Source organism: Budorcas taxicolor, chromosome 11, assembly GCF_023091745.1.
Source record: "Budorcas taxicolor isolate Tak-1 chromosome 11, Takin1.1, whole genome shotgun sequence".
Taxonomy (NCBI): domain Eukaryota; kingdom Metazoa; phylum Chordata; class Mammalia; order Artiodactyla; family Bovidae; genus Budorcas; species Budorcas taxicolor.
This window is the reverse complement of record NC_068920.1, coordinates 34,255,356-34,267,166: the sequence shown is the minus strand read 5'-3', so window position 1 is coordinate 34,267,166 and position 11,811 is coordinate 34,255,356. Positions and strand designations below refer to the sequence as shown.

General features: G+C 41.3%; 1 protein-coding gene across 1 annotated transcript; it reads right to left on the bottom strand.

The window, feature by feature from the left end:
* Positions 1-5,990: 5,990 nt before the first annotated feature.
* On the bottom strand, positions 5,991-11,576 carry LOC128055332 (SLA class II histocompatibility antigen, DQ haplotype D alpha chain-like). The gene is made up of 5 exons (XM_052647844.1): positions 11,493-11,576; positions 7,336-7,584; positions 6,611-6,892; positions 6,187-6,356; positions 5,991-6,022 (listed from the first exon to the last, which is right to left on the bottom strand). The coding sequence occupies exons 1-4, from the start codon at positions 11,572-11,574 to the stop codon at positions 6,202-6,204; spliced, it is 768 nt and encodes a 255-aa protein (XP_052503804.1). The 5' UTR covers positions 11,575-11,576; the 3' UTR covers positions 5,991-6,022; positions 6,187-6,201.
* Positions 11,577-11,811: the final 235 nt, after the last annotated feature.

Here is an 11,811-nt window from a genome sequence, read left to right as displayed (position 1 = left end):
TACTACTGTGGGCAAGAATCCCTTAGAAGAAATGGAATAGCCCCTATAGTCAATAAAAGAGTAAAAAAATGCAGTACTTTGGTGCAATCTCAAAAACAACAGAATAAGCTCTGTTCGTTTCCAAGGAAAAGCATTCAATATCACAGTAATCCAAGTCTATACCCCAACCAGTAATGCTGAAGAAGCTGAAGTTGAACAGTTCTATGAAGACCTATAAGATCTTCTAGAACTAACACCAAAGAAAGATGTCCTTTTCATCATAGGGTACTGGAATGCAAAAGTAGGAAGTCAAGAGATACTGGAGTAACAGGCAAGTATGACCTTGGAGAACAAAATGAAACAGGGCAAAGGCTAACAGAATTTTGCCAAGAGAATGCACTAGTCATAGCAAACATGCTCTTCCAACAACACAAGAGACAATGCTACACATGGACATCACCAGATGGTCAATACTGAAATCAGATTGATTATATTCTTTGCAGCTCAAGATGGAGAAGCTCTATACAGTCGGCAAAAACAGTACCCGAAGCTGACTGTGGCTCAGATCGTGAGCTCCTTACTGCAATGTTCAGGCTTAAATTGAAGAAAGGAAAACCACTAGGCTATGCAGGTATGACCTAAATCAAATCCCTTATGATCATACAGTGGAAGTGAAGTATAGATTCAAGGGATTAGTTTGGGTAGACAGGGTGCCTGAATGGTGAATGGAGGTTCATAACATTGTATAATAGGCAGTGACCAACACCATCCTAAGGAAAAAGGAATGCAAGAAGGCAAAGTAGTTCTGAGAAGTATTATATTAGGTATTAATAAAATCATGCTTTGTGGATACAGTCTGAAATAATTTAAAAAGATCAAAAAATTTATAAAAGAATCACGTAATTTAAAATCATGAGGACTGCTTACCAACTTTATTTACAATAATGTCTTGTGGTGATCCTTGTTGTTGTTCAGTTGCTCAGTTATGTCCAACTCTTTGCGACACCATGGACTGCAGCACACCAAACTTCCCTGTCTTTCACCATCTCCTGGTGCTTGCTCAAACTCATATCCATTGAGTCAGTGATATTATCCAACCATCTCATCCTCTGTTGTTCCCATCTCCTCCTGCCTTCAATCTTTCCCAGCATCAAGCTCTTTTCGAATGAGTCAGCTCTTGGCATCAGGTGGCCAAAGTATTGGAGCTTCAGCTGCAGCATCAGTCCTTCCAGTGAATATCAGGACTGATTTCCTTTAGGATGGGCTGGTTTGATCTCTCTAGAGTCCAAGTGACTCTCAAGAGTTGTCTCCAACACCACAGTTTAAAAGCATGAGTTCTTCAGCACTCAGCTTTCTTCACAGTCCAACTCTCACATCCACACATGACTACTGGAGAAACCATAGCTTTGACTAGACGGACCTTTGTGGGCAAAGCAATGTCTCTGTTTTTTAATATGCTCTATAGTTTGGTCATAAATTTTCTTCCAAGGAATAAGCATCTTTTGATTTCATGGCTGCAGTCACCATCTGCAGTGATTTTGGAGCCCCCCAAAATAAAGTCTGTCACTGTTTCCCCATCTATTTGCCATGAAGTGATGGGACTGGATGCCATGATCTTAGGTTTCTGAATGTTAAGCTTTAAGCCAACTTTTTCACTCTCCACTTTCACTTTCATCAAGAGGCTTTTTAGTTCTTCTTTACTTTCTGCCATAAGGGTGGTATTATCTGCATATCTGAGGTTATTGATATTTCTCCTGGCGATCTTGGTTCCAGCCTGTGCTTCTTCCAGTCCAGCGTTTCTCATGATGTACTCTGCATATAAGTTAAATAAGCAGGGTGACAACATACAGCCTTGATGTACTCCTTTTCCTATTTAGAACCAGTCTGTTGTTCCATGTCCAGTTCTGACGGTTGCTTCCTGACCTGCATACAGGTTTCTCAAGAGGCAGGTCAGGTGGTCTGGTATTCCCATCTCTTTCAGAATTTTCCACAGTTTATTGTGATCCACACAGTCAAAGGCTTTGACATAGTCAATAAAGCAGAAATAGATGTTTTTCTGGAACTCTCTTGCTTTTTTGATGATCCAACGGATGTTGGCAATTTGATCTCTGGTTCCTCTGCCTTTTCTAAGACCAGCTTGAACATCTGGAAGTTCACAGTTCACATATTGTTGAAGTCTGGCTTGCAGAATTTTGAGCATTTTTGAGAATTTTGATTATAATCATAAGGGATTTGATTTAGGTCATTTGTGAATGGTCTAGTGGTTTTCCCTACTTTCTTCAATTTTCTGAATTTGGCAATAAGGAGTTCATGTTCTGAGCCACAGTCAAGTCCAGGTATTGGTTTTGCTGACTGTATAGGGTTTCTTCATCTTTGGCTGCAAAGAATATAGTCAGTTTGATTTCAGTGTTGTCCATCTAGTGATGTCCATGTGCAGAGTCATCTCTTGTGTTGTTGGAAGAGGCTGTTTGCTATGACCAGTGCATTCTCTTGGCAAAACCCTGTTAGCCTTTGCCCTGCTTCATTTTGTACTCCAAGGCCATACTTGTTTGTTACTCCAGGTATCTCTTGACTTCCTATTTTTGCATTCATGTCTTCTTTGGAATGCTGTACTTGGGTGCAATCTCAGAAATAACAGAATGATCTCTGTTCATTTCCAGAGCAAAGCATTCAATATCACAATAATCCAAGTCTATGCCTCAACAACTAATGCTGAAGAAGCTGAAGTTGAATGGTTCTATGAAGACCTATAAGACCTTCTACAGCAAACACCAAAAAATGTCCTTTTCAGCATAAGGGACTGGAATGCAATAGTAGGAAGTCAAGAGATACCTGGTGTAACAAGGAAGTTTGGCCTTGGAGTACAAAATGATGCAGGGCAAAGGCTAATAGAGTTTTGCCAAGAAAATGCACTGGTCATAGCAAACACCCTCTTCCAACAACACTACTCTACACATGGACATCACCAGATGGTCAATACCGAAATCAGAGTGATTATATTCTTTGCAGCCCAAGATGAAGCTCTATACAGTCAGTAAAAGCAATATCTGGAGCTGACTGTGGCTCAAATCATGAACTCCTTATTGCCAAATTCAGACTTAGATTGAAGAAAGTAAGGGAAACCTCTAGACCATTCAGGTATGACCTAAATAAAATCCCATATGATTATATAGTGGAAGTGATAAACAGATTCAAGGGATTAGATCTGATAGAATGCCTGAAGCGCTATGGATGGAGGTTCATGACATTGTACAGGAGACTGGGATCAAGACCGTCCTCAAGAAAAAGAAATGCAGAAAGGCAAAATGATTGTCTGATGAGGCCTTACAAATAGCTGAGAAAAGAAGAGAAGCAAAAGGCAAAGGAGTAAAGGAAAGATATTCTCATCTGAGTGCAGAGTTCCAAAGAAGAGCAATGAGCGATAAGAAACCTTCCTAAGTTATCAATGCCAAGAAATAGAGGAAAACCATAGAATGGGAAAGACTAGATATCTCTTCAAGAAAATTAAAGATACCAATGGAACATTTCATGTAAAGATGGGCACGATAAAGGACAGAAACGATATGGACCTAACAGAAGCAGAAGATATTAAGAAGAGGTGGCAAGAATACACAGAGAACTTGATGAAGCACAAACTGATATCAAGATTACAGGAAGAAATATCCCTAGCCTCAGATATGCAGATGATACCACCCTTATGGCAGAAAGTGAAGAGAAACAAATTAGCCTCTTGATGAAAGTGAGAGTGAAAAAGTTGGCTTAAAACTCAACATTCAAAAAAGTAAGATCATGGCATCCTGTCCCCTCACTTCATGGCAAATAGGTGGGGAAACAATGCAAACAGTAACAGACTTTATTTTTGGGGGCTCCAAAATTACTGTAGATTTTGACTGCAGCCTTGAAGTAAAGGATGCTTGCTTCTTGGATGAAAAGCCATGACAAACCTAGACAGCATATTAAAAAGTAGACACATTACATTGCCAGCAGAGATCCATCTAGTCAAAGCTGTAGTTTTTCTAGAAGTCATGTATAAATGTGAGAGTTGGACCATCAAGAAAGCTGAATCCCAAAAAATTGATGCTTTTGAACTGTGATATTGGACAAGACTCTTGAGAGTCCCTTGGACTGTAAACCAGTCCAAGGAGATGAAACCAGTCAATCCTAAAGCAAATCAGTCCTGAATATTCATTGGAAGGACTGATGCTGAATGAAGTTGAAGCTCCAACTTCATTTGGTCACCTGATGTGAAGAATAGACTCACTGGAAAAAGCACTGATACTGGGAAACATTAAAGGCAGGAGGAGAGGAGGAAACAGAGGATGAGATGGTAGGATGGCATCACTGACTCAATGGATATGAGTTTGAGCAGGCACCAGGAGTTGGTAATGGATAGGGAGGTCTGGCATACTGCAGTCCGTGGGGTTGCAAAGAGTTGGACATGACTGAATGACTCAACTGACTGACTGATTGATTGATGCTGTATCATATTGTGTTAATATTGTGTCTTTATTTCCCAATTACATGTAAGCTCACTGATGCAGACAGTACATGAATAGGGACTGTCTCATACATTTCGTACCTGTTCCATAATACCACCTGAGATGCAAGATATAGACTCAGTAATTGCAGAGTGGAAAGTTTGAGGCAACATGCCTAAAAGATTTTCAAGGGCAAAAATGACTTGAAGTCAGGTCCTATACACTCTACTTTCAAGAGTGAGCTCTTGGATGCATTCAGGAGAGTGAAAGAATCTCACCTGTTTATCTGTTTCCTTCAGGAGGACTTCCACTGGTGACAGTAAATCAAGAGGTGACCACAGCACTCAGAGCTGCTGCTACATTATCTCAGTGATGTTGTCCTTCTTAGGATTTCTCTCTTACAGGCTCATGCTTTTCTTAGCCAGGAGGGCTGGGTATACCGGGCTTTTTTTTTTGGCTGTACCCCAGGGCAAAGAGAAATGCACAGGAATCCAGTGAGACTGACTTTGACTTATCTGCCTAAAGACTTACTGCGGCCATATTCACTCTATTGTGAATGGCATGTCAGGAAAAATCTACATGGTTATCTAGCAGGAATTCACTTAGGAGAGGAGGCAAACCACACCTTTGTTCTAGGGACCCTAAATATATCTGTGGCCTCTAACCCATCCCTATTCCCATTGCTACTAACCCTACATAAAGACCAAGTATTTAGTCCTTCTCAAATACTTGCATTATTGTCTTATTCTAATCTTTTCCTAACTGACTTTTCTTTCTCTGCCTAGGGAATCCTTAACTCTTTAAGGGTGAGGAGAGGAAAGGAATGCTTTTACTGTCATCATTCACTTTTCACAAATTTGAAGTTTTGGAAACACGTTTTGACTTTTGGTACTTTTGAGATTCAAAATTCTTTCCTTCTATTTCTCGGTCATAAATTTAAAAGATTTATTTTAAAAAGTACAAAGATTTCTTGGTTTCTGTATTTCTGCTATACCAAATCTACACAACCAAGGGAGAAGGGTATATATTACCTTCACTGATGTCTGAATGAGGGAGAAGGGTGGCAGAACCAAGGGTGGGAACAGAAGGAAGAGAGAAATATTAACCTCAGTTAAGATGGCAACATATTATCAGTTGACACAGGTTGCTCCTGTGTTATTGGGCATGAAACATGATCTGAGAAATGAAATTAAAGAGGCCTAAAACATAATACAACATGGTCCTAGTCAGCCCTGAGATGAAAGACAGAAAAAATTTCAATAAAAGAAGGATTTATTGTTTCCATGGTGACATGGGATCAGGGTCACTAAAGATTAGGTAATTGGGTGGAATACCGTAGCAACTCCATGGCATGCAACTGATGAGAAGAGAAAGAAATATCACATAGTCAGGGCAAGAACTCTGAGGTATATGTGAACTCTGAGGTGATACAGCATCTTATTTCCCAGAGAAGAGGTGAGCAGAGGAGGGCAGAAGGAGAAAAGGTACATGATGATCTTGGGCAGAAAATAGCTCTAGGTCATCTAGTATGTCCATTTTTCTGTTCTCGTGGATGGACAGTGCACCTGCAACAGGAAAGGCATGAGATCAGTGGGTTCCAGGGGGCTCCTGTGCCGTCATCATGCTGTTTCCCAATCCAGCAACTTTCAACCACATTTGTGTCCCTAACCTCTTCCCACTTTCCCTTGTCTGTATCGTGTCCCCAGATCAATCAAATCTGAATCCTTACCTTTCTTCTGGGCCCTCACAAGGGCCCTTGGTGTCTGGAGGTCCCACCTGAGCGCAGACCTCGGATGATGAGGACAGTGCCCACCATGATGCCTACGAGGCCCACGGTCAACCCCAGGGCACAGACCACAGTTTCCGTCAGCTCTGACATAGGGGCTGGAATCTCAGGCTCTGTGAAAGTGAAGTTGTGGAACTCAGAATACAGTGTTGGTTCATGTGCACATATATGGGGTGGGGTAGCGAGGTGGTGTTCATTCTTCAAGACTCAGTGCACCAGGCTTAGAGAGGAAGATGAAGTATATCTTTAGAAATCCTTGAAGTGTGGAAAACAGGCTTTGGACCATGAGATTTAGGGATTAAAGGCAGGATGTTTGTGTACTTGATAGAGAAGAAAAGGTACTGAAAGGGGTGAAATTTGTACATACCCCAGTGTTTGAGCAGTGGCTCATCCAGGCCCCAGTGCTCCACTTTGCAGTCATAAACGTCATCATCAGAAGGGAGGAAGGTGAGATAACTTATCTTGAGGTAGGAATAATCACTTTTGAGGAGGAAGCTGGTCTCAGAAACATGCTCTGTGACTGCATGCCCATTCCTCAACCATGTGATGTTGATCACAGGGGGAAAGATGTTGTCCACATGACAGATGAGGGTGTTGGGCTGACCCAGCATCACGGGAGACTTGGAAAACACAGTCACCTCAGGAACCTCTATGGTGAGGAAACAGCACAGATGTGAAATGGGAAAAGCTTGGCCCTGATTCTGCACTGCCTCCTGGGGGAGCCCACCCACCAATGTTTCCCAGTCTGACAGAGGAGGAGCTCGTTTGCCTTCTGCTGGGAGATGCTATGCGCTGCCCATACTTTATCCCCATGCTGTCTGTGGGCATGCTTCTTTAAGGAGGGAGGTTTGTGGTACTCCTCCTTGAGGGATTCAAGGAATATGTTTTGGGAGTAAGGGTCTTTATATTACATGGAAATATGTGATCTTTGAGATGGGGGAGGATGAGTGGTCAATAATTACTACAAAATCTGGGGACTCTTGGAAAAGTTTTATAGAGTGGTGAAGGATATCTCTCCTTAGAGAAGAAGGGAGTGAAGCCTGATATGAAATAATAGATTCAGTAAAGAGAAGTAGAATGGTGGACACTTACCGTTGATAACTGGGGTAAAGTTGTAGAGTTTAGTCAGCCTATCCAAGTTGTGTTTCGCTATAGCTATATTACTCAATGCACCTTGCGGGTCAAAACTTGTTAATTCACCAAACATAGGCAGCCGCCAGACAGTCTCTTTCTTCCCCAGGTCCACATAAAACAGCTCGTCTCCATCAAATTCGTGGATGTACTCGCCAGAGGGACCATAAGATTGGTAGAAGTCTGCGCCGTAGGTGCCAACGTGGTCAGCTGTCAGTGACGGTGAGGAGCAGGAAGGTGGAAAATGGAGGGAGAGAAAAGGCCATATTAAACAAAGTAACAGAAGAGACTAAGTTTCAAAGACTGTGGGGTTCATCTTTAGCACAAAGTCTCCAAGCAAAATTCCCAGTATCAGCTTCCTTTCCCCTCAGTGTTGGTAGCTGTCCTGTTAGGAATCCAGGCTGTTTTTGCACTATAACATATGCTCACAATGGCAGAATTTCACAGGCCCTGTTTATTGCTATTTCCTTTGTCCCCAGCTCAGAGCCTGGCACAGTGTAGGCTTGTAATAAAGATTGTAATGTAAAGAAAAAAGAAAGAAAGGAATGAATGCATTATCCCAGTATTGGTATACTTCCCACTGCTTCGTCAGTTTTCTCTGTCACTTAATTCTTTCATCACTTAATAACACATCCACTATGATTCTTTTCCCTCAGGACTGACTCAGAGCAGGATGTTTTCTACACAGGATTCATTTCTTACTTTTTTTAAAAAGGAAAAGCACAGAGAACCTCATTGTTTTAAGAGTTTCTTCTAACTGTTATAAGGTATAAGGAAGAGTATGACAAAGACAGTGAAAGTATTACAAAATACTATATACAAAGAATAAACAATGTTTCTAAGTTGGCTGTTTTGTTAAGAGTGAGAAGTAACAGTGTAGTCGCTCAGTCATGTCCAGCTCTTTGCGACCCCAGGCATGAGGCTCCTTTATCCATGGTATTCTCCAGGCAAGAATATTAGAGTAGGTTGCCATTCCCTTCTCCAGGGGATCTTCCCAACCCAGAGATTGAACCTGGGCCTCCCACATTGCAGGTGGATTCTTTATCATCACCAGGGAAAGTAGTGATCCTTAAAGGAGAGTGACTGATTCCTTCTGAAATAAAAAATGGATGTTTTATTTTGGATTTCTATTTCCCATCCCTATTTTTTTTTCTTTAAGGAGGTTACTAAATGCTTCCTTTTTTGGACTCAATACATATTTACTGAGGACTCAAGGTAAACTGGGGCTTCCCTGAGGGCTCAAATGATAAAGAACCTGCCTGCAATGCAGGAAATCTGGTTTGGAAAGATCCCCTGGAGAAGGGAATGGCAACCCACTCCAGTATTCTTGCCTGAGGAGTTCCATGGACAGAGGAGCCTGGTGGGCTACGGTCCATGGGGTCACAAATGGTTGGACACGGCTGAATGACTGAACAACAATAACAAGGTAAACTATGTCCCTTTTCTTCAAATGGACGGTGTAATTTTCTGAGGATGCCAAAGCAGATTGACCCCCAGATGAGCCTGAGTGGAGAATTTTGTCCAGACGCATATGAGCCTTTTATCATTTTCTCTCCTTCCTTCCTCATTTACTGAGCATCAACAGAGTTTCAAACATTGTTAGAGACAAAGAGTAAAACATCAGTCAGGCATGATCTCTGCTCACAAGAAGAATATTGATTAATGGGAGAGTCAGGTGAGTAAAACAGCAAGTACAGTGTACTGTTATGATTTCTGTGATGGGTATATCCAACACCGTCATCTGATCTCATCTGTCAGTCAAACTAAGTGAGGTTTTCCTTTTATGTTCCTTGGTCTTTGTAGGCATCTGCGTTTTCCCCCTGAAATGAAATGATATTTTAGGATTTCCTGGCCACCTCCAGTTCATTCCTGAAATTTCCGCTTAGTTACCAACTATTTTAGCTAAGTTCTCTCATTACACATGTTTTGATCCCATTGTAACCTCCAACCTCTCCATCCCAATGTCCTGCTTTCAAGTCAGTCTATACTCAGCATGATGTTCTTGGTTGATCACTTAAAAGGACTTTCAATAACGCCCCCTTTATTGAAAGGAGGCTTCCTTCTTTGACTCCTTTCCAAACATAAATATATGCAGTCTGGTACTTGTCCTGGGCTGCCAGCACTGAAGTACATCACACTGCTGTGTCAACTGGAACCAATTCACTTTTATAGCTTCAGCCTCAGGTGGGTCCATTGCCCTGCTCAACAATACTCCTTCTGCTTTTCTGCACTATTTTCTTAGCATTACTAATTTTCACAAACTTGATGGGGCAGACAGTTTATTTTTCATTTCTGAATCCCTCAAAACTTAGCTTTCTATGTGTTCAAAAATGTGTACAAAGTGTCAGTTACTATTCTTGAGGATCTCAGAGGCTTTGAGGAAGACTTACAAACACAGACGTAGCAGAATTATAAGATAGTCTGATCAGCAGTGACCAGGGCAGCAGTAAAACTCAGGAGTCCCTAAGCTGAGGTAGACTCTCTTCCATAAAAATACTAAAAGTCATATTTTATGATCATACTGGTATAAAGACAAGCATAACCTTGGCTAAATTAAAACATTTTCTTCTTTATTTTTTCTTTTCTTTCTTCTACTTCTAGAAAGAAAAGTTCATTTTTCTTCTAATTAAAATAGTGAAATATTTTCATGGGGCCATAGAAGCACTGCAGGCCCTCAGCACTGTGCCCACTGGACCTAAAGGGTAAGTCAAGCCTGACCAGGACACTGTGGTGTGATGCTGAAGAAAGAAAATGTGGACGTGCTCTGGAATAGCAGGTGAAACTTCCATTAACATACAGAATGGGAGCTGCTGTGGTTAATAAAGCTGCTGAAGATTAAACTCTATTTTATTTTCCCTTTGAACTATGTCACCTTTCTACTTTAGTTTTTACACACTCACTCTTAATGTCTATAAAACAACAGCGATGTGAGCCAGAGTTGGATCCTGGAAGAAAAGGAGGCCAAAGGAATGTATGAAGAGACAGGGGAAAGTGCAGGGGAACAGCAAAGGCCTAAGGGGCCAAATAAATAATCTGGGCCTGCCCATTCTTCTTTTTGAAAGACTTCTATAGATGGGTCAAAGAATAGGTAATTTGGACCAACAATTTGAAAATGATGTAACTTAATTCACCAAGTTTCTTATCATGAAGTTCTCAGTTTTAAAGTCAAAATGAGTAAATTTCTTACTTTGTCAAAGAAAATGAAACAAAACTACAAAAGAACACTCCTATCAATGCAGTTAGATGCCAGAGACAAGGGTTTGATCCCTGGGTTGGGAAGATCCATTGGAGGAGGGCATGGCAACCCACTCCAGTATTCTTGCTTGCAGAATTTCATGGACAGAGAAGCCTGGAGGGCTACAGTCTATAGGGTCACAAAGAGTTGGACACAAGTGAAGCGACTTTGCTGGCACTCATGCACACTTATAATGGTAATACTAAAAATAATAAGAATAATCTTGACACTTTCATGTCTTAATTAGTTATAAAGCGTTCCTACATACCTATTTTACTTGATTATTTGTGAAGTGACACAAATGAAGTAACTGAGATAAAGTGAGGACCATGTGGTAAAATGACTTGTATGAAGGCACTCAATCGGGCTCACACGCCTCCCCACCTGTGCCAGATGCCAGCATGGAAATGTATGTAGGTCTGAGACTAAGAAAGGACATCCTTCTTTATATCTACATAGAATACATAATTCATGGAACTATTTACATTAAGAAAAGCTGTAGGAGAAATCTGTGAAAAGCTTCAAAAGTTGTTCAAAGAAATTTGGGAACAATAGTTCATGAAATTTTCATAGCAAAATATCAACTCATGGAAACATCTTTAATTTTTGAGGCAATTGTGAATGAATGCCCTAGAACCCTCCAGGACATATTCACTGGATCAATATCGAAGACAGAATAATGTCCTTGGTCAACTCTGCAATAGCACAGGTAGCAAAGAGAGTGGGCCTGGATTCTGGTTTCCTGAAAAAGGAACGACTGTCATTTTTAGATTTGCTTAATATTGAGAACATTTTGAGGGGCCTCTACTATTTCTAGGCCAATCACTTATCTTTTTTTCCCCTCCAATTTTCTGTTCTCCACATCCCTCAACTGTGCACTTACCCACAATGTCTTCACCTCCACAGGGGCTTGTCATGGTGGTCAGGGCGAGGACCCCCAGAATCAGAGCTCTGTTCAGGACCATCCTCTTCTCAGGGTAGTCTCAGTAGTAACTGTTCTGAGTTGCAGAGCAATGGTGAGGGCTGAACTGAGAAGGAACTCTAAAGACACCCAAACTATACCTGGTCAGGTTTTGTCCAATCAGAAAAATTCGCTATGATGACACCTCAGTTGCTAGATGAATACTGTGTACTTAGAGACCTGGAAGGGGCTGGGAAATCCCCTGGTTCTGATGCAGCCTCCACTCAGAGTGGACCAGAGG

Coding starts and splice junctions, on each gene's coding strand:
- LOC128055332 (XM_052647844.1), bottom strand. CDS start 11,574: ATGGTCCTGAACAGAGCTCTGATTCTGGGGGTCCTCGCCCTGACCACC. Junction 7,585..11,492: donor TGGAGGTGAAGACATTGTGG/GTAAGTGCACAG, acceptor CGTCACTGACAG/CTGACCACGTTGGCACCTAC. Junction 6,357..6,610: donor GCCACTGCTCAAACACTGGG/GTATGTACAAAT, acceptor TCACTTTCACAG/AGCCTGAGATTCCAGCCCCT.